This window comes from Branchiostoma floridae, chromosome 8 (assembly GCF_000003815.2).
Source record: "Branchiostoma floridae strain S238N-H82 chromosome 8, Bfl_VNyyK, whole genome shotgun sequence".
NCBI classification, from domain to species: domain Eukaryota; kingdom Metazoa; phylum Chordata; class Leptocardii; order Amphioxiformes; family Branchiostomatidae; genus Branchiostoma; species Branchiostoma floridae.
The window spans coordinates 18,468,968-18,490,578 of record NC_049986.1 but is presented as its reverse complement, the minus strand read 5'-3'; the positions used below and the strand labels follow the sequence as shown (position 1 = coordinate 18,490,578).

Here is a 21,611-nt window from a genome sequence, read left to right as displayed (position 1 = left end):
TAAATATGAAGCGCCACGCGACAGAAATGTGTCCATATTCATGTGTGACCTTTGACCCAGACAATCAGCGCAGTGCGGGTGGTTGTCAGCACCGGAGGAACCGAACGCGAGCTCTGCGATGGACATCATTTTCCAGGTGAGAAAAACGCCAAATACCTGTTTATTCTTCTTCACTCTCTGTAGTTATTCTTACTGATGATGATGATAGTCTTTATTGTACATCCATGCCCTTGGGCCTGGAGGCTAAGTATTTTGCTAAGGTCTACGTCACATTTCCAAACCATGGCCCGGCCGAGCAGCTTTCGGGAACGAAGGGTATGATATAAAAGACACCAAACAACACAAGACGCAAAGAGAATTGTCGTGGGCATTATTTGTGTATTTCTACGTATATATTTCTATGTTTCGTTTCCACAAACAGCCCGGCCGGGCCCCGGTTTGGAAATGTGACGTTTAGCCTAAGTACAGGAGTACAGATACTAACGTCGAAATACAGAGAACATGGTGGCATTGTGATTATTTCAAATACTTATATAAAATGGATTCTAAAACTACTCTAATAAATACATAGGCTCAGCTTCTCCTCTCTTGAAAGTATAGCTTGAGATATGTTCGTAAAATAGTCTGGTCAAAACGCATGATAAAAATCCATTAATTAGTACTAAAGATAGATCTAAAACGAGAAATATTTCCTATAATATGATTTTGAAAACATTTCTATCATTACTTGATTTCTTTTCGATATCGATATCTGTGTTCTTATGCTGTGGATGTCGATGGGAAGTTGGAATAGCAAGCTGTGGGCGAACATGTACCGTTTGTGAAAGTGAGAATCTAGAAAAATATACTAATCATATAAACTAATTTCCGGTCACAGTCAGACAAAATATCTCTGCCTGTTATAAGTCTTTGTCACCAAATCTACAAACAAGAGCGTCTGTGGCTTGTGCAGTCGGAGTTCTCCTTGCCTGGTGTCCAGAATGTAGCAAGGAATGAAATGTATTTTCAAGCCAAGGACAGTCAGTACCTCTTACACAGTCTTTGATAAGAAGTACAAAACAATTGCTAGGACTATTTTAGTCCAACTACTTCAACTTAAAATATTATTCAATTTAAACCATGCGTGGTTGGTCAAAAGGCCATGTTATATATTTTCATGCACGTTTAAGCTTACAAGCTATTTAGGCGCAATGACTGATTGGGAATCAGTATTATCTACACAACGATTTGGGAAGGCAGCTTCAAAATCTGGTCAATTTTTACACTCGGTTGGGGTGTGGAAAGCCGTATAACCGTTTTTCCCTCGGACCTCTATGATCTGGTCAGGAATGTCAGGAATCGAACTCGTGACCTTTCGATCCCGTGTTCTAGACCACTGAGTTCTCACGCATCTACTACACTAGAGCTGTGACGATTGTACTATAGGTTACCTGTGTGAGAAAGTACTTGTAAACACTACACGTCAAACATGGTGGAAGACGAAACATATTTTGTTTGAAGCTGTTCCTGCTACGATCGTGAAAGAAACGCGCTCTCTAAAGATTCCACTAAATAACATCCTAATTTTCTCTGCGTTTAAAGACAAAATAAAAATTATGAAACACACACATAACAGAAAAGATTTGATCCTTTGTTCTCCACTGCCTGAGAAAAAGAAATCGAAAACAATGAGTTCAAGTTTAGAGCTAGCTTTTAGACTAGAGTTAGCACATGCAATATTGTTCTATACTATTTCTCCGCCCCAAGTCATGTTACCTGCAATTAGCCCACGGGCAAGAATGCATAAACCTGAGTATTGACAAGGCACAGGACTGCCGCCACAAAACTACGAATCAGTTGTCACAAATTACACATTGAAACCGGAAGACATAACAGCACTCCTCTGGAACAACGAATATATCGATAGTGTAATCCAAATAGAATGTGTTGCGCAATCAACATAAGGCACAACATTTTGTATGTGCAATCAACACAAGGCACAGAGCTACCATTGCTAAACTAAGAATCACAAAATGTACAATAAAGGTCTTCATTCATTCATTCATTAAAAATAACAGCAATAGTCTCATTTTGTATCTGTGAACTGTATCTTTTCAACATGTCTTGTTGTGACCTGTACTTAGCCCGGTGTAGCAAAAATGTACAATAAAGGTCTTCATTCATTCATAACAATAACCTATCCCTGTTGTCCCTGTCTCAGGGTGAGCTGGACAAGTGGGAGTCGATGAAGCAGGAGTGGAGGCGGCGGTTCTGCGTCCTCAAGTCCATGTCCTCCACAGGGAACGCCTTCATGGAATTCTACAGGGTAAGCCACTGTTCCAAAAAGATCATGGGTCTTAGTGGCATGTGTGCAGATGTTGACACACTGGTAGCACCAAATCCGTAGGTGTTTTTGGCACGTTTAGACAGATTAGCCGTGAGGCTCAGTGGGCGTCACTCCACCGTCATGGGGGCAGGGGTATGGTGAGTTTCGAACTCAGGACCTACGTACTGTATCTGATTCCAACGCTCTAGCTGTTGCGCCGCACAGACACAATGGGGTGTCTATTTTTTTTAAAATCATAATTGGGTCCCAAAAGCGTGTGTTTCGGTTGATCATAAATTTCTTTTCATCGACCCCACTTGATATGAAAATCATCTGAGATGAAAGCTTGTTTATCATTGACAGGATAAGGCAAGAAATTTCATCATTTGAGCTATAGGTCGGACGTGATCGTGCTTTTATCATGATTGGTGCGGTCAGGTGTTGACGGCCGAAGAGGGCCATTTGCGTAGATCGTAACCGTTACATAGGATAAATTCAGGGGAAATTTTTATTGCTTACAGTACATTTATGCTTGCGATAGAAAGCATAGCATACATAATTTATTATTTGTGCAGCAATAAGGGGTGCGTATGTCACTATGGCGGTCAATGTCCCAGTCTCATTGGCGTTTGAGACCTTTTAAGTTTAAACTGTAACATCAAACATCGATACCAAAAGCAGATTTGAATAAACTGTACCTTTAGAGGCGAGAGCTCTCAAAAAATAGATATAACGTTACATATACATATAACATTGCGTGTTTGTTTGTTTGAACCTTTATTTATTCATGAGAAGCAATCGGCCTGGATGCCGCTTTTTAATGAGGTCGTGAGGGAAGAAGGTAAGGGTCAGATAAAATATGATAGATATACATGTACAGAGTCCTAAAAATCTATCAAAATATATAATTTCATACACATGGTACAAAACATTAGTAGAGCGAAAGCTCAGCGTTCATAGTTCGTTTCTGATCGTTTTGGTCGTTTCTTTTACTTCAAGAGTCTCTTAAAGCAGGTCAGATTTGGAGCCACACTTGTGTCTGGCGGTAGGTTGCTCCAGACATTTAGGCTATCGACCCACGATCTTCTGAAGGTCTCTCAATCGTTATAAGAAAAGACACTGAACCCCACGGGTTACCACTTCTTATCTGTAACAGAATATCAAAGATTCGCATATGTTAGCCTGTATGAATATTGTTTCTTACATAGAATCTTAATCATTATTCTTTTCTTCTATTTTAAACTTTGTATTGACCGTACGAAAATCGCTGTACTTTTTGTTATGTGAGGCTCTTTATTTCGTTATTTCAAATGTCAAATTCAAATTTCTCGTTAAAAGATGAAGGTAGAAAACATGAATAGTGCAGGAATATCAAAATTAGACATTGAAAAGGAGTGCAAGATAATAACAGCCATTGATTGGCATCCCAGCTGAGGCCCACAGTGCGATATTGTTTGTTTGTATTTCATACTCGGTAAACGACCTCACGTTAACGCACCAGGTTTGTACTGAGAGGACAACACCGGGAAGGATCCCTGCTCTTTTCAAACATTTTGTAGTGCGTTCTTTTACCTACTGAAGTTGTGGTTCTCCTCAAACAAGGGGCCTCCATTTAACGTCCTATTCCAATGTACATCCCAAAACATTTCGCTACTCATTTTCACCTGAGTGAAGTTAGGAAAATTGTTATATAAATCGCTTTTCCCAAGTTCACAACATAGGGTCAGGTTATTTTAACCCAGGACCCCTGGGGCTTGGGCCAAACACCTCATTCGCACCGATAACACCAGGAGGTAAATACAAAAAATAATACTTAGTTGTTATTATTAGTGATAGACCTGATTTTTCAGGAGGTCAGACGAGGACAATGTGGCACTGTACTGAAGTTAGTAACTTATTTCAAAATCAATCAACAATATTGTTCGGGTTACATCGGAGCACGTGCATCGGACATATATTGGCATCAAATATTATATTTCATTAAACGAAACATCATGTCACAAGAGAACATTCTGGATATCACATAGTGACACGCTTTTTATAGTGCAGACTGGAAACACGCTCGTAGCTAGGGACGTGTTCTTTATCACGTGCAGTCATGAATATTTCCCTACGCAAGTACCAATAATTGTCTGGCCGTGATAATTTTTGCTACAAGGGTAACGCTCGTCAGCGAGTTCCCATGGCAACGGGAGCAAACACTGGTAATGGAAAATTTTCGAATTGATTTTTATGAATAAATGGTTTATTGACACGTGATACATCGCAGCTAAAAGCTGAATTACTAACCGTGTACATACCTACCTACCTAGTCCCTTGACCTCCAGGTCGTTGGGGGGGGGGGGGGGGGGGACAAGGTAGCCATGAAGATGGAGAGTTGTCTCCAGGCCCTTCTGTCTTCTGCTACAGCCAGTCTCTCTTGCAGGTCGAGAGATGTCCAGTCTCAGTGCACAATGTCTTGTAAAACACCAGCATGGAAAATACAAATTACGCTGTGACATACATTATGTGAATCACGAGACTTGGCTTCACATTTATAGCATGGTATGTCCATGAACATATTGACCCAGCATTAAATCGTTACCATCGCCAGACCCTGTAAACGCATCACTGCGAAAGGAAGTTTTCCATAAAGTAGAGCCAAAATACTTTTCAGTCAATATTCGTTATAGATTATAGTTGATATACCAACAATGTTTAGGCTAAACCGATTGACCCACTTTGTGTGCGAGGCGGCCATCTTGACCCTACAATGGCCAGGTGCGCTCGCTGTTGTGACGTCTGAGCAGAGGGACGCATTAAAATCCATGAAGCAGAAATGTGAATAAAAATCTATAATATGATGACTGTAAGACTGATACCGTTCTCACGCCGAATAGCAGTTGCAAAGATTCCAAATGATTTCCATTTGCTTGAGTGCTATTGCTCTTTCATTTGGTGTATCTTATTTCTTGGGTGTCTGCATGTAAGCTTCATCGACGTGATACTGTATCTTGTGCTCTTGGGAAAGGCACTTTGCAGGGATTTCCACAGTTCACTCAGGTGAAAATGAGTACCTAGCATCGGCAAGGGTCGTCTCATGGAGAGGGCGTTAAATGGAGCTCCCGTGTTCCGGGAGAGCCACACTCCGGGCACGTAAAAGAACCCGTTACACCTATCGAAAAGAGTAGGGGTCCTTCACGGTGTGAGTGGATCAACTAAATCTGTCCGGATATGCAGCTTGTAGTCTTCATTACAAACCTGGCGTGTTACCAGGTATGCAGTACAAAGAAACAAACAAAGATAGTTTGCAGGGACTTTAGTAGGTGTTGAGAAGCGAGAATATCTTGATAGTGCCATGCGTCATCAAATGAATTTTTCATTGCTTCCATCGGGATGAGGTTGAATTTTAATATCGCTTCATTTCCTTGTTTACAAAATGTGGTGGATAACATTCACCAAATTTGCCTCCTGCAGAACTTTGAATATGAATATTTACAACCGCTATGTTGAATCCACCGAACATTTGTTTTCGTCAATGAAGCAATGAAAGAAAGGAAAGAAAGAGACGAATACAGTATGATTGCAGACAGTTTAAATTCATTTGTTGTGAATAATAGAGAGAGGGAAAACTTAAATGCAGAACAATTGTCGAGGACCAAATATCAAATATCAAATTACAATCGAACGAAACTTTGTCTAGTTATGCTGCACACACACACACACACATGTAGAGAAAGTGAGGGTAATCCACAGCAAGCGAGTGAGAACAGAAACGTTGTTGTCGTGGCAGAAATTGATCTTTATTCACACCGGGTAACCTCGCACTCCTCTCACCTCTCTGGTCAAATCTGTTCTCCCTTTCCTTTACATCTCTGCTCTTTATCTACCCGACCAGGACAGACTTATTCGAAACATATGCTCATTCGTCATGTCAGTTCCTAAAGGAGCCGCCCCTGTCGACGGTCTCGAGAGGGTACAAGCAAGTCTTTCCCAGAAACATGAAGTCTCTGGGGTACTGGTCAGCAATACGGCGGTTCCCATATGGGGACAATCATCACTAGTATATCATACATATGATATATTACATCCCCCTAGTTTGAAGAAAACCTGACGCCTCTACTGACTCAGATACGAGCGAACAAAGAATGCCACTTTTTTCATTTTCTATATATAAGTAGTACGAAACATACATGGTGAAACATTAGTACTATACACGTTGTGTTACTTGTCTCGGGTTCAGCCGACTCAAGATATTCGTCTGTCAAACTACGACACACCGTACAAGGTATGGGTCAACCGGACCTAATCAGTCCTATAAGATTCGAGCAATCATTTCGATTAAGAGTTCGTAATCGTAGACACGGCACGACATCTATTCCGGTGTCGGTGCTCGGTGGCTGTCCGCCGTCTGTTGACCGTTGGCACGTGGATGGCCGTCTGACGGAGACCTCTGGTTTTCCGCTCTGGTACGCTGGCCGTCCGCCGTCTGATGACTGCTACCTGCATGTTCCCCGCGGGCGCTGCGTCCTGCCCCTGCCGAATGGCCGCTGACGTCACTGTGGAGATCAGGATGGTGGGCGCTCGCCTGCCGTCGGGGTCACGTCACGCTGCAAGGTAAAGAGAACGGACAACCTGGCCACACCCTATCCTTAACACTACTCTGCTTCTCGTATCCTTACTTGACAAAAACATAGAGTTCTATCACTAGCTATAGCCTAAGCTAAGTCCCGGGGGTAGAGTGTATAGAAACTGTGCTATCAGCTGCGCCTTCTTGATACCGAGACATTCCCGCTACCCGGCAACGCTGCCCGAAGTTAGGCTTTCCAAGGCATCAGTCCAACACATCCTCCCCCCACTGACTTACAGACCCGCCCATCCGTTTACCACCTGTCTAGTCGCGCATAAATAAGAGTAGTAATGGGCGATAGGACAGCATCGTACAGTAGAAAACTCCTCTTTATTTCATTAGATTCATAAAGCACCGCGTGACGACACGGGGTGGAGTGGATGAACTCATAGTTACGCCCGGCGCGCTCGCTGACATGTTGTATGTATAGTAGGAAACAAAGCGTTGGGGGGTGACACCTTGCGTCGCCCTCTCCGATCTCCGAATTTGAGGGGCTGCGTCATCTTCGTCCTCTGGATCAGGGACCTCTGGCTCGGCTTCGGCTGGAGCAGGGGTGTCGATTGGGATGATAATTGGCACTGACACCTCCCCGGAGCTTGTTTGTTCGTGCCCTCGCGAACCGTGTGACACGTCGTTAGCGGGTTGCAGGCGGTCCTTCCGCCGAGAGATGGCCCTGGGGGGCGTGAACATACAGGGTATCAAATGCTCCCGGTGTAATGTTCGGTCAGCGCCCCTACCGGATTCGGGTCGTACCACGTAGTTGGGGAGGGTAGGATCAGGGCGCTCTATGACTATGTATGGGGTTGATTCCCAACGGTCTCTGAGTTTACGCTTTCCACGTGTTCGCTTATCGCGGACGAGCACCCGCTCTCCTGGTAACAACGGAGAGCCGTGGACTTTACGATCATGGTAGCGCTTCTGCCTTGCTTGAGCTAGTTCTGTGTTCTTGGCGGCAGTTCTGTACGCCTCACACAGACTATCATAATGTTGTTGCACCCAATCGTCTGCGCTACGGGATTGATTAGCATTGTCGGAAGTACCGAGGCAGAGGTCGATTGGCAGGCGGGCGTGTCGTCCAAACATAAGGTAATAGGGGCTGTAGCCCGTGGTGGTGTGTTTGCTACAATTATAGACATGCACTAATTGGGACAGGTATTCCGCCCACCGCTTTTTCTTGTCGGTTTCCAATGTGCCAATCAGTGTCAAGAGTGTACGATTGAATCTTTCTACCTGACCGTTAGCTTGCTGATGGTAGGGCGTGGTCGCGGATTTGGCAGCGCCATAAAGTTTACACAACTCAGAGATGGTTAAGGATTCAAAGTTGGCTCCACGATCTGAGTGCAGCCTGGTGGGGAACCCATATGGGAGAACGAAATACTTATACAGGGCACGGGCCGTGGTCAGCGCCGTCTGGTTCCGAGTAGGAACGGCGACTGCCAGGCGTGTGAAGTGGTCAGTGATTACCAGGATATTCTCGTAGCCTCCTACGGACTTCTCCACCGAAAGGTAGTCCATGCAAACAAGTTCTAGTGGGGCGGAGGTTTTGATGCTGACCAATGGAGCCCTTGTCGTGTGGCTCGGCAATTTCCGGAGGCCACAACGCTGGCAGGTCTGGACATAGAGGTCAACGTCTGACCGCATGCCGGTCCAGAAGAAGCGACTCTCAACCAAGTCGAACGTTCGGGCGATTCCGAAATGGCCCGCTTGGTCATGTAAAGCCTCCAACGTCTCGTGCTGTAAGGACCGTGGAAGGATCAATTGGTGGGTGGAGCCCTCCGGATGGGGGGTGGGTGTAACCCTATACAGTACCCCATGTTGGAGCTCCAGCCTATCCCAGTGGGCGAGAAGAGCGGCTACGTCACCGTCCTCTCTCAACCTTTCTTTGTCCGTCGGCGGTCTGCCGCGCCTGACATACGTCAAGACTCGTTCTAACACGGGGTCGTCCCGCTGGAGATTACGTAATTCGGAAGCGGGTCGGCCTGGCAGCAGCTGAGTGCCACCACGTGTTGGGCGTTGCGCAACTGCTTTGAGCACCCTAGCTACGAGCGGAGGGTGGGCTGAAGGGGGTTGTGCCAAGGAGGCACAACACTCAAACGTTCGTTCAGCCGGAATGTACCAATCATCCACGTCCTCCCCCACCTCATCGAGACGGGGTTGACGTGAGAGGGAGTCAACATTTTGGTTAGATTTGCCTGGACGATACTTAATATCAAAATCGAAGTTTGCAAGCTTTGCCGCCCAGCGCTGTTCGACGGCGCCCAGGGACGCGGTTTGGAGATGAGCCAATGGATTGTTATCCGTATACGCGGTGAATTTTGCCCCGATCAGGTAGTCTTTGAATTTCTCTGTTACTGCCCAGACGAGTGCTAACAATTCGAGTCTGAAGGAGCTATAGTCCGCAGCATTACGTTCGCTTGGCCGCAGCCCTCGGGAGGCGTAGGCAATGACACGTTCCTTATTATCCTGAACTTGGGAGAGAACTGCCCCCAAGCCCGACAAACTAGCATCAACATAAAGAATAAAGGGGGATTGGAAATTTGGGTATGCCAAGATGGGAGCTGAAATCAGTTTGTTTCTGAGTTCGTCGAATGCTGACTGACATTCATCAGTCCAGACAAACTCGCGCGGGGGCGCACATGGGGACGCCTGGGGACTCTTCTTCTGAGTGTGACCTGCTACCTTATGTAACGGTGCGGCAATGTGAGCGAAGTTGGGGATGAAACGCCGATAATAAGAACAGAATGCAACAAAACTTCGGGTCTCTCGTGCGTTCTTAGGTACAGGCCAATTCTGTACGGCGGCCACCTTGTCGGGGTCCGTACTCACACCCTGGGCGGAGACTTTATGACCCAGATATTGCACTTCGGAAGCAAACAGTTTACACTTGCGAGCCTTGAGCTTTAAACCGTGGCATGACAGTCGAGTCAGGACCTCGTCTAGCCTGTGCAAGTGTTCCTCAAACGTTTTGCCGAAGACAATTACGTCATCAAGGTAGATTAATAAGCTGGTAAAATTAAAGTCCCCCAACACGTGGGTCATTAAACGCTGAAACGAAGCACCTGCATTCTGCAATCCCATGCTCATCCTATTGAATTGATAGTGGCCCCAGGGGACCGAAAACGCCGTTTTGTGTTTATCGGTCTCGGAGACACCCACCTGATAGTAACCCTGTGCCAGGTCAAGCGTCGAGAAGTAGCTAGCGCCTGACAAGCAATCTAGAGATTCATCAATACGTGGGAGGGGAAACGAGTCGCGATGGGTTCTGGCGTTTAGTTTCCGATAATCAACACAGAACCGCAACCCTCCACACTTCTTTCTGACTAAGACGCAGGGACTAGACCAGGGGCTAGTAGAATGTTCAATGATACCCTTATCTAATAGATCAGCAACGTGATCTTTGACCTCCTGGTACAGGGCGGGAGGAATGCGCCTGTACCTCTCCCGGCATGGGGGTGCGTCACCAGTAGGGATATCATGTGTCACCGTCGTGGTGAAGCCGAAATCTGAGTCATCTCTAGCAAAGGCGTTCCTGTGTTTACGGAGAAGTGCGGCCAGCTGATCCCGCTGGTCGGGCGTTAACTTAAGTGTGATTCGTCAATGTCTAACCCAGAGATAATGTCCTTCAAGTCATCCGCATCGCCGGCCGGCGTATCGGAGTTGTCATCAGAAGCACAAACTAAGTCCACATGTACTGTGTGCGGGCCATCAGAACTAAGTTTTACCGAGCCCTCTGTCTCCCGCACTTCTTCGGCGAGAAACACTTCCCCTAGGATTGAATGGCGACCGATGGTTATGTCGCGGAGGGTTACATTCGCTAACCTAACGGGACATCTACCGTGTCTAACTGTGGCTAAGCTCTTAGCTATGAGAATGCCGTTCGGCAGGACCCCTGCTTCCGGGGATTCGACAATGACGGTGTAGGGTGTATCAGAAGGGCGAGTTTTACAATAGATAACAATCTCGTGTCGGGCCGGTATCACTATATCGTTTCTCCCCGGCGCCCTTACAAAACCCACCCGGCCGTTATCATCTGCCAGCGCCTGTCGTCTTTCATGTGAATGTAGTGCCTTCTGCCAGGCCTGACCCTCCTGACCCCGCGGGAGTTTATTTGCGTAGCTGGATTGTTTACCCGGAAAGATGGAAAGCTTGCAACGGTCAATCACATTGGTTCCTAAAATCACCGGAACGTGGTTGCTATTACCGCTATCGTCGACAATTACGACCCCAACCCCCGCTAACGTGTGCCCTAAGATGCCAACAGTCATTTCGGCGAAACCGACCTGTTTGATCGGCAAGCCGTTGGCAGCAGTGATTGATAGCCAGCTGCTAGCGTCTCGCAGCCGTTCCCCCTTCCCCCCAAAGTGTGTAAAGAAAAACTCCTTACTCATCGTGGTGACCTGACTCCCGGTATCTAATAAACATGCTACCGAAATGCCCTCAAACATAGCAGATACGACGGGCTGGCGGCCCACAGTCCTATCATACAAATTACCATTATCGCTACAATTACTTAAACTACATGTGTGTGCAAAGACTCGCGACCCATTATCTTGTCCCACTTGGTCGGCTTTGGGCGTGGGACGATTTAGTTTCCCTGACCAGGGTACGGAAGGGGATTTGTGTACGTGTTGTCAGCGGCGGGGCCTGGCATCGGCTGCGAAAAGCACCTGCGGGCAATGTGGCCGAGTTTGCCGCACTGACGGCAGTACGGTCTACCGTCAGGAGCATATCTGTCCCCCGGGAGGCCACGCGGCTGAGATGGGACGCGGGAAGGGGGGCTCTGCTGGCTGAGCTGCCCCTTCAGTGCAGCGACTTCCGCCGTCAACTTGGCTACCTGAGCGCTTAGGTCCTGCCTAGGGGCCGCCTGGCCATGCATGTCCGCCGACTGCATGGCCACTCGCATGGCCGGCTCTGACATGGCTTCCCTGTCATACTCGCCGCTGAGGTGGAGTGCCTCTTCGCGAACGTCCTTGAACTTGATGTCCCCTTTCCCCCTAATTAGCTTCAGCAAGTCTCGCCGAAGCCCTGCGTCGCCGAGACCCGCTACGAACCTATCACGCAGCGCGCGGTCGGGGTGAGGCAGCTGCACGTTGTCTTTGTCATCCTTGTCGCTAGCGCGACGCAGGACTGTGCTCAAAGCCAAGGCATACTGCCGGATAGATTCACCTGGCAGTTGCTGTCGGCCGTAGAATGCTTGAATGAGCGCCGAAAAAGGTGCCTTATCGGCGTAGGCTTCCTTTAGGTGCGTGAACACTAGGTCCACGTTGTCTTTGTCATCGTCACCTAGTAATTGAAGGTGTGTCTTGGCCTCCCCGACACACGCGCGGCCTACGAGGAAACCCTGTTGCTCTTTGGGAGTTCCCCATACCTTAAAGGAACGTTTGCATTCCAACACAAACTGGTCTACTGTGAGATCCCCCGGTTTAGAAGGGAGGCCCGCGAACTGCGGCAGCTTCCTCTCCGTCGACAGGACGACGAGTTGTTTATCGTCCCCGGGCATTGTGGCGTATTCGTGTCGCTATGCTAAACAATCTACCTGATACGCTGAACTTGCGGGTATACAACTACGTAGAAATTATGTCGCTACGTGGCCAGGTTGTCACAATCTCAATACCAAGCAATTACGACGGACTTACCGCACAGCTTGCCGTACCCTGCGTCTAGGCGTCCAGGATGGTGTCTTCTGTCCGCTGGTCAGTCTCTGATCCCGCGCCGGAAGCTTTTACCGTAACTTGCTGTATTCTCAGTCTAGATGTCCAGGACGGTCTCTGCTGTCCACTGGTCAGTGTCCGGTCCCGTGCAGGAGGGTTTTACCGTATCCTGCCGACAACGCCATGTAGAGAAAGTGAGGGTAATCCACAGCAAGCGAGTGAGAACAGAAACGTTGTTGTCGTGGCAGAAATTGATCTTTATTCACACCGGGTAACCTCGCACTCCTCTCACCTCTCTGGTCAAATCTGTTCTCCCTTTCCTTTACATCTCTGCTCTTTATCTACCCGACCAGGACAGACTTATTCGAAACATATGCTCATTCGTCATGTCAGTTCCTAAAGGAGCCGCCCCTGTCGACGGTCTCGAGAGGGTACAAGCAAGTCTTTCCCAGAAACATGAAGTCTCTGGGGTACTGGTCAGCAATACGGCGGTTCCCATATGGGGACAATCATCACTAGTATATCATACATATGATATATTACACACACACACACATACACACGCACACACACACACACACACACACACACACACACACACACACACACACACACACACAAACAAACATACAAATAAGCTAGTAGATAACAGGCAGATATCTGTATTTGCAGGACGTCCGCACGTGGCAACATGAGGACCCGAAGGCAGTGGTGAACCTCCTCATTAACTATGAGGTGTACAAAGTTCCCGATCCACGGAAGAGGTTCTGCTTTGAGGCAAGTCATCCTGTCTTTTTTTTAAACCTTTATTATCTTCATGAAAATGAAAATATAGTTTTTGTTTGTGTCTGTCTGTGTGTCTGTCTGTCTCTTTGTGTTTTCGCATATTTGTGTCAGCATAACTCAAGAACCTCTTATTTGAATAAAATCACCTGGCAGGTCCGGTCCATGGACAAGGTGATCCGCCTGTCCGTGGATAACATAGACATCATGGAGAAGTGGCTGTTCCATCTAGATGTGGACATCCGGGCCAACATGCGCGCCACCAGCGTTCATGTGCAAGGTACACAACCGTTCAAAATAACCCTAGATGTTGAAACGAATTCAAGAAGTGTTTGCCTGTATGTGTGTGTTTCTGTCTCTGTCTCTATGTCTCTGTCTCTATCTCTCTCTCTCTCGATCTGTGTCTCTGTCTGTCTGTCTTTCTCTTTATCTGTGTTTGTGTCTGTGTGTGTGTGTGTGTGTGTCTGTGTGTGTGTGTGTGTGTGTGTGTGTGTGTGTACGTGTGTGTGTGTGTGCGTGTGTGTTGTTGTTGCTGTTCAGCACCAAGGACAGGATTGTTTGCATGACTATGTTTGCGTGCCATCTGTGTGTGTGTGTGCGTGTGTATGAGTGTGTGTTTCTGTGTGTGTGTGTGTGTGTGTGTGCGTGTGTTTATGTGTGTGTGTGTGTGTGTGTGTGTGTGTGTGTGTGTGCGAGTGTGTGTGTGTGTGTGTGTGTGTGTGTGTGTGTGTGTGTGTGTGTGTGTGTGTGTGTGTGTGTGTGTGTGTGTGTGTGTTGCTGTGCGGATGGACTTATTAGGGAGCAGCTTTAGTACAACACACTGTTTATTGAAATGGCCTTTAAACAATCACTGAGACGAGAATGTTTTTATTCCTTTTGATTGTTTGTTTTCATCTTAGCGAATGAGTGCCAGGGAGTTACCTATGTGGTGAAGCCTTACAAAGACTGTGACGAGCTGAAGAAATTGAGCGCCACCGGTGAGTACAAATACGTCACTTAAAGTGGACTCTCTGCACTGCACTTGGGGTACCGGTGCGACACTGCGGGGTTTAGATATTGCGTAATACGTAAAAGTATGACTTAGAAGACAACAAAATACAAAAAACGTGGTAAAATTCGTTCTTTAACTCACAAATTCGTTGAGTAACCTTTCGAACCCCGCAGTGCCGCACCAGTGCCCCAAGTGCAGTGAGATACCACCGTAGAATCACATACATTGGTGGTACGTATCGGGTGTTTGGTCCAGAACCCAGTAGTTCTGAGTTCGAATCACTCTGCCATTCCCCTATATTGTGACCATGGGAAAGGCACGACTTCCCTTACTCCACCCGACTTCGGATATGGATGTAAAAGGCGGTGGGAGGAGAGGGTTAGGCTCCATTTTCCAACGCCGTGCCCTCAACAAATATCGGATTAATAGCCCACAGCCATCTTACATTTCAGAACGATGAGTACCAATGCTAGTTTACCTTTACCCGCGGGGTAACCTATATCCGTTGTTTGTAGAAAGAGGGTATTTAGGGATATTACTTAGGTCGACGAATGGTATCAAACTACAACATTTTGAAAATACAGCAACTCGAAACCACCGTCTGCTTTTTAAACAACGGATAAAGGCTACTCTTCGGACAAAGGTGAACTAGCGTTACTAAATGAAATGAAATATCGCAAAAGAGCTATAAGTATTACTATATGGTGGCAGGCAGGCAGCTAGATAAATGTAGGCATGTAGGTAAGACTGACATCTGAATATTAAACGTTTCCAAGAATACAGCTCTTATGTATGCATTTAACGATGAACATACGTCACGGACCAGACAAATTTCGCTGTGAGGCATCACCCGGCGTTACCTGGGGCAAGGTCGCCATGCAGGTTTTTCGTCCCACTTGCTAGTTAACCTATGAGCAGATTACCACAGAAAACATGTATGGGTTTCTTGTACATGACTAGCTACACAGATACTATCGCAATCTAGTTGTCACGCTGTACCACCGGCTGAGTGATTGAAACATTGATGTATTGATTGATATGTATTGATTGATGTATTGAACATTGAACGCTGTACCACCACCAGTAATTTGTACAACCACGATTGATTGATTTATTGATTTATTGATTGATTGATTGGTTGATTGGTTGATTAATCAATCGATTGATTGATTGATTTAAAAGGCGAGCTATTCCTCCAAATCACGAGTTCTGAGATCACGCTTTACCACCGGCTGAACGGGGAGGAGATCACGTTCTGGCCGCTCACCTGCCTCAGACGCTACTCCTCCTCATCCGGGACATTCACATTCGAGTAAGTCATTTGCATATCTGCGTGACGTCAGCTTGATGAGATCCTTTTTACCTTGTTAAGATAACCTTTCTTTGCATAAAAATTTTGCTGTGTTTCTATACCCTTTTGTCACACGACTTGTCTTACAGGATTCAAAGAAAAACTCAAATGGAATCACTCATCTCGCACATAATGTAAACACACAGACATACAGATGGTAATTGTCGATGGCCGTGTGTCTTTTATTACCTCCAGAAAAAAGGTAGTGTAGGCTTTGATTCCCCTGACGGTTGCATTGGAAATGCAGTTTTTGTTAATGTTTTTCTTGCAATTATGTCATCTTCATAGATGCGGGCGGAAGTCCCCATGTGGAGAAGGCATCTACACTTTTGTGTCTAAGGAATATGACGCCATATTCTCCGTCTTGGACGAGTTCGTCAAGAAAAAAGTCGAGAAACGTAAGTCAGTCTTTCGAATCTTCCTATTTACGTCATCGTCATTGGAGAGAGAGGGGGGTCATTTTTGGTGATGCTCCCTAACTCCCTAATATTACAGTATTGCGTAAAGATTACAAAGATCCCAGGAATTTTACAGGCATTTTCTTTTTCTCTGTCCGAACAAGCGTAATATTTTGTTTTCATACGAGTATATTCCTAGAAAGAGGGACAGTTGAACACTTGTGTGTGCAATTTGTAAACAATCAGGAATGCCATCTCTCATAGACTGGTCACACATTCAAGAGTGTACATGGTCCATTTAAGACCTCAGATCTATTATCTGAAACAGGTTGTGGCTGTTGTGATATTTATAGACTTCTTATGAGTGGGACGGTTCAAGGAGCTATGTGAACTTTCTTAGATTACATTTGCTTTACTTATTTACTGATTCTTGTTGCCTTGCAGTTCGCCAAGACCAGCCACCACCTCAGTACGACGAGATAGAGCGCGGGGAAAGTGGCATCAGGTAAGATCTTTCAATTTTCTCCACATGGGGAAATGAAGGTATATTGAATTTATTATGGTTGCAGTCTTTTAGCACTTTACTCTTCTGCTGGTTTGATTCATTGCATCTTCAAGATACCAACAGCTGCCCTGAGATCATCCAGTTTTTTCAAGAGAGAACTGGGTGATACCAGATATGAAGATATCTTGAGTCGGTACCGCTGTACTTTTTTATAACTTTTATCTATGTATTTATTTTAACTTACTTGCAGGCACTTGATACATATAAGACAAGTATAAAAACACACAATGCAACAACACAAATACAGTTCATGAACAGTAAAATGTTGAATGGGATTAGCCGGGGATTTCGTAGATGGAATTGACGTGCTGTGTCCAGAATATGCTGTGGATGAAGGCATCTGAAACAGTGTTCAACCGTTAATAAGATAAAAAGTCTTAACTACGCTCCCTCCCACCCCCAGTGCTCCTCCGAGCTACGACACGCTGGTGCACATCGGCGCCTTCCGCAAGCCACAGGAGACCGCCGCCTCGGAACCGCCGCAGAACTACGACCACGCCGTGCTCACACGTCCGCGTAAGATCTCCTTGAAATGTCTAGAGAGATGTCTACCTTCATGGAAGGAAATATATTGTTTTTGCTCCTTTTCTTTTTTCTCACGATCCAAAGAAAAATGTTAATGACCGGGACCCGGACGGCTGTCGACATGTCACCATGGTACGGCTAACGTCACATTCCAAACCGGGGCCCTGTCTGGCTATTTGTGGAAACGAAAAATAGAAATGTATAGTACAGAAATAATGCCTATACTCTTTACCTCCTGTATCGTTTGGTGTCTTTTCATACTTTCCGTTCCCGAAAGCTGCCCCGGTTTGGAAATGTGACTGTCACTAGTCTAAGATGTGCTTGAAAACATTCTATTTCTGTTAGAAAGAGGTTTGTAGGGAAAATTTGACGTTTTTTATCATCGTTTACCTTTTTCCCATTTTCTGTCCGGTTGGTCGCTAGTGCGGACAGAAAACGGGATAAAAAGAACACAATCTTCCCGACCAACCTCTTCTTGGAGAGTTAAGGTAAGGGGCTGCCATCTCTAATTGCCTTGTCTTGGTGTATCCCTCCAGCGACCAGGGCTACCGAAGGCGGGGCCGGGGAGAGCTACGACCTGCTGACCCGTGAGTTCGGCCAGCGCTCCCGGGGCCCCAGGCCCCCGCCCAACACCCCCGGCGGGGAGGGCGCGGCCCAGGGCGAGGAGCCTATCTACGATAACAAGAACTGCATCCCGCCGGACGAAGACGAGGCGCTGACCGACCTGTACAAGCATCTGGAGGAGAAGGAAATGGGGTACGCGGGTCAAACGAAAACTCGCTGTTATCTCCATGAATATGAGATATAGTTTTGGGTGTGGCTGTGTGTATGTGTTTTCGGATTTTTGTAGTCATAACTCAAGAACCTCTTGATGGATTACGATGATATTCTGTATGTTTGCCTGAGAGTCCTCTATTCTAGCTCTGTTTGCTCTTAACATCGCTTCCCGATTGAGGATTCTGCCTTAAGCGATTGCTGGAACGAACTGAAGTAAGGAATAGATTCCAGGTCACCTCCTTTGTACCTCTGTTCTCATCTGTCTAAATATAAACATCCCATCATTTTACCAGTGTGCAGCTTTCAGCTGCCACTAGTGGATATGTCTGGATGGGTTGGACTAGTATCAATGGATGGAGGGACGGAGGTAGAGTGGGAGGGAGGTTGAGGCAGGGAGGCATGAAAAAAATCTGCATGTAAGTAAATAGTTCGTCTCTCTGTTTCAGTACTGCTGCACAAGGCGCGGCGTCAGCCGGTCAGCCAGGCCCGCCGGCCTACAGGAGACACCCGGACAAGAGCGACTACCAGTCCGCCATCATCAGGAAGTCGTCTGTCGTGTGCGTATCCTGGATCTTAATAATACGACAACGACCACGTCTTAGTCTGTGAACTTTTTCTACCAAAAACTTCGCAATTTCTTATATGATTGTATTTTCTAAAGATATGAATGAACATGTGATATATACATGTACATATATACAAGTTCAACCAGCTTTTCTAGTGAGCTGTATTGAATTGTTCTACCAGTTCATTCTAGTGACGCTGAAGAAGAGTGATAGATGTCGCTCAAAACGTCCGGAAGTAAATTTAGGTTTTTTATCCAGTTGTAGAGATTGAATGGTATTTGAATATTGTTTACCTGGATGTCCAACCTTTATAAACGTAACAAACAGCAATGTTCGATTACAATCGACTGATACAGAACCTATGCATACATACAGCATCGGACGCAATAAGCCAGGGACAGTCAGACAGAAAGAGAGAAACTCATAATTTATACCATTTGTATATCGTTTGTGATTTCTAAACTTGGTGTTGCAGGGCTGAGAACCAGCCTGGGGCTCTGTTGGGGGCTGCCGGTGGAGTGCCGAACGGAGCTGCCGAGAAACCGCCGCCTGTGAACGGTACAGTGATGCTGCCGCCACAGAGAGAGGTGGGTAGCATGCTAGCTACCTCTTCATTCCAACACATATTATTACCTCCATGACAAAAGAGGCACAAAAGGGACAGAGAAGACAGACGCGCCTGTACAGGTTCAATAGGTTCGTTGTTTGGGGAATATTCCCCTAGCCTTTTTCGGCAAGCACAATGAACAGTGGACCACGGCTTAATGCCCCGTCCGACGGACTGCAACCATTTCCAGTACCGTGAATGCGTGCATGCTGCTAACCATGTAGGTCCAGACCCCGTGATTAGCAAGCGAAAGGATTGAGCTAGCAGTCACTGCGGAGGATGATACTCAGTCTTGAGAGACACAGCCGGGATTCGAACTCCCATCCTTTTGGTCCAGAGGCACGCAAGATCTCTCACCAATGGACTACGCAAGCTGCCAGTCTCCAGAGCTTATTAGCTGACACATGTTGCTGAATAAAATTTGGTTACATTCAGACAGAAATCAGACACAATGAGCGAAAACATTGTTTTTGTTTGTTTATTTGCATTGTAGGAGTCACTTTACGATCGCAAGCTGCCTGGTCAACCGGACACAACCCCGGGTCGCAGAGTCTCCATCGAGACCAGGTAGGTTCAGACTAATATTTGTAGATTGATTTCCTAGGAACGTTAGACTTTGTTTTTGCATCTACGCATCTGACAGACGCCCATCGGATGACGTTTGGGACAGTGCTATTTGTTTGCTGTAGTCAACCAACGTAAGCTTGAGGTAGTAGAGTAGAGGTGATACCAGAGAATACTGGAGAATTTATGTTAGAATTCTGCATGCACATGAAATGTATTTCATATGCCATTTCTTGGGAAGGATAACACTCAAGAGAGCTATAAAGGGATTCAGATACATCTCAGGTCTTGATCTTAAGAGGAAATCCATCACATGGGACCCTGATGATCGAAATCAATTGAGAAATGTTCTAGTTTTTTCGTAGCACCGGTACCATCCTGGTAGTAGTTCGCTCTTTTGTTCGCTTCTTCTACCTGTCGGAATAGCAGAGAAGCGACTGTAGATAGTGTATGATAAAGGTCGGAGCGAGAGGCGACAAAATATAGTGTATAATAAACGTCGGAGCGAACTACTATTCGGATGGTACACAGGCTTCGTGGAATGAAGCAGAATTCTAGGTAGAATTGAATCTAGAAATGTTCATTTTTTTCTTGTGTTTGACTTTCATCCCTCAGCTCGCCCGCGCACCCACCGGCTCTGTCCCCGCACCCGACGAAGGGCCTGGGCAAGTTTCAGAGCGAAACTAACATGAACACACCTGGGAAGGAGGAGACAGAGAAGAAGCACAAAAAGAAACCGTCTCTGGCCAAACGTCTCAGCAAGCTTTCCCTGTACGACAAGAGCGGTGACAAGGAGATAAAGGAAGAACTGAATCCTGCTCAGTAAGTGAACGACTCGAAGGGCTAACAAAAAGCAAAATCATCATTTCTGTTCATACGAAAGTTACTGTGAGTAGATCAAATTCTTTGCATGTCTACGTTTCTGTTTTGTATTTTGACGAAGACTAAGATGGTCTTGCCAAGAGTGTATCAAAGGCTATACTGATTCGATCGTATGGATGACATCCATCTCTGATGCGAGCGTGTGGGGAAAAAAGAAATGTTGAACCAAAAAATGTTGCCTTTATTGGAAGATAAGAGGTCGGGATGAATGGACAGATGACATCTGAACACTCAGAATATTAAGTATCCAATGTGCAAAGAGTAGGTGCATGGCATAATTCTCTTCGCCAAGAAGAGTATGAGATTGCTTGACTTGGGTCTGTATGTAGGTCAACAGCATATAACTCGAGAAATTGTGGATGGAACTTTGTGATTTTTGGTAGGTGTGTAGCAGTTGTCGAAAGGAATGCCAAGTTTGAAAACGGTTTACCTGGCGTTTTCCTACGGTACTGCAGCGAGCTTGGTATGTTTTTTGCGGTTTGTTTTTGGCAGCATAAGTCAAAATCTAGCTGGGCGATTTTCACGAAACTTGGTAGGTGTGTAGCGGTTTTGGAGAGGAACGTCAAGTGCGAAAATGGTTTACCTGGCTCTTACCTATGGTGCTGTAGCGGGATTTGTATGTAAGTGCGTTTGTCTGTAAGCAAGATAACTCGAGAACCCTTGAATGGATCCTGATTATATTTGTTAGGTGGATTGGGGTTAGGAAAACAAAGGTCAAGTTCGATAATGGGCACCCTAGTGTCTGCCTAAGGTACTGCAGCAAAACTTTTAATTTTGGCACTTCGTGTTCTGGACATGCTGTGGTCATGATTTTTGAGTAGTAGATAGCCCTTGAAACAGAGAGTAAGTGCTGTGAGTTTGGACCCCCTAGCGGCTTTTTGGGAACTGCAGGCACCGATTTCCGTTCAAACTTTGGACGAGGATAACTTGAGAACGTGTAAACAGATCATCAGGATTTTCGGTATGTAGATAGAATGAGTGATGACTTATACAATGTAATACTAATTATGCAAATCAGTAGCTTATTTGCATAATTA

The 21,611-nt window shown here is 46.0% G+C and overlaps 1 protein-coding gene across 1 annotated transcript; it reads left to right on the top strand.

Moving 5' to 3' along the window:
- Window positions 1–20,848, top strand: LOC118421851 (fibroblast growth factor receptor substrate 2-like). The gene is made up of 14 exons (XM_035829353.1): window positions 1–136; window positions 2,201–2,305; window positions 13,238–13,342; window positions 13,505–13,628; window positions 14,248–14,325; window positions 15,522–15,651; window positions 15,979–16,088; window positions 16,533–16,593; window positions 17,057–17,169; window positions 17,715–17,934; window positions 18,402–18,512; window positions 18,997–19,108; window positions 19,622–19,695; window positions 20,308–20,848. The coding sequence occupies exons 1-14, from the start codon at window positions 119–121 to the stop codon at window positions 20,516–20,518; spliced, it is 1,572 nt and encodes a 523-aa protein (XP_035685246.1). The 5' UTR covers window positions 1–118; the 3' UTR covers window positions 20,519–20,848.
- The last annotated feature ends 763 nt before the right edge of the window (window positions 20,849–21,611 follow it).

Excerpts from the sequence above, each read along its gene's own strand:
- LOC118421851 (XM_035829353.1), top strand. Across the intron at positions 2,306-13,237 it reads CCTTCATGGAATTCTACAGG|GACGTCCGCACGTGGCAACA; the intron begins GTAAGCCACTGT and ends CTGTATTTGCAG. Across the intron at positions 14,326-15,521 it reads GAAGAAATTGAGCGCCACCG|GCGAGCTATTCCTCCAAATC; the intron begins GTGAGTACAAAT and ends TTGATTTAAAAG.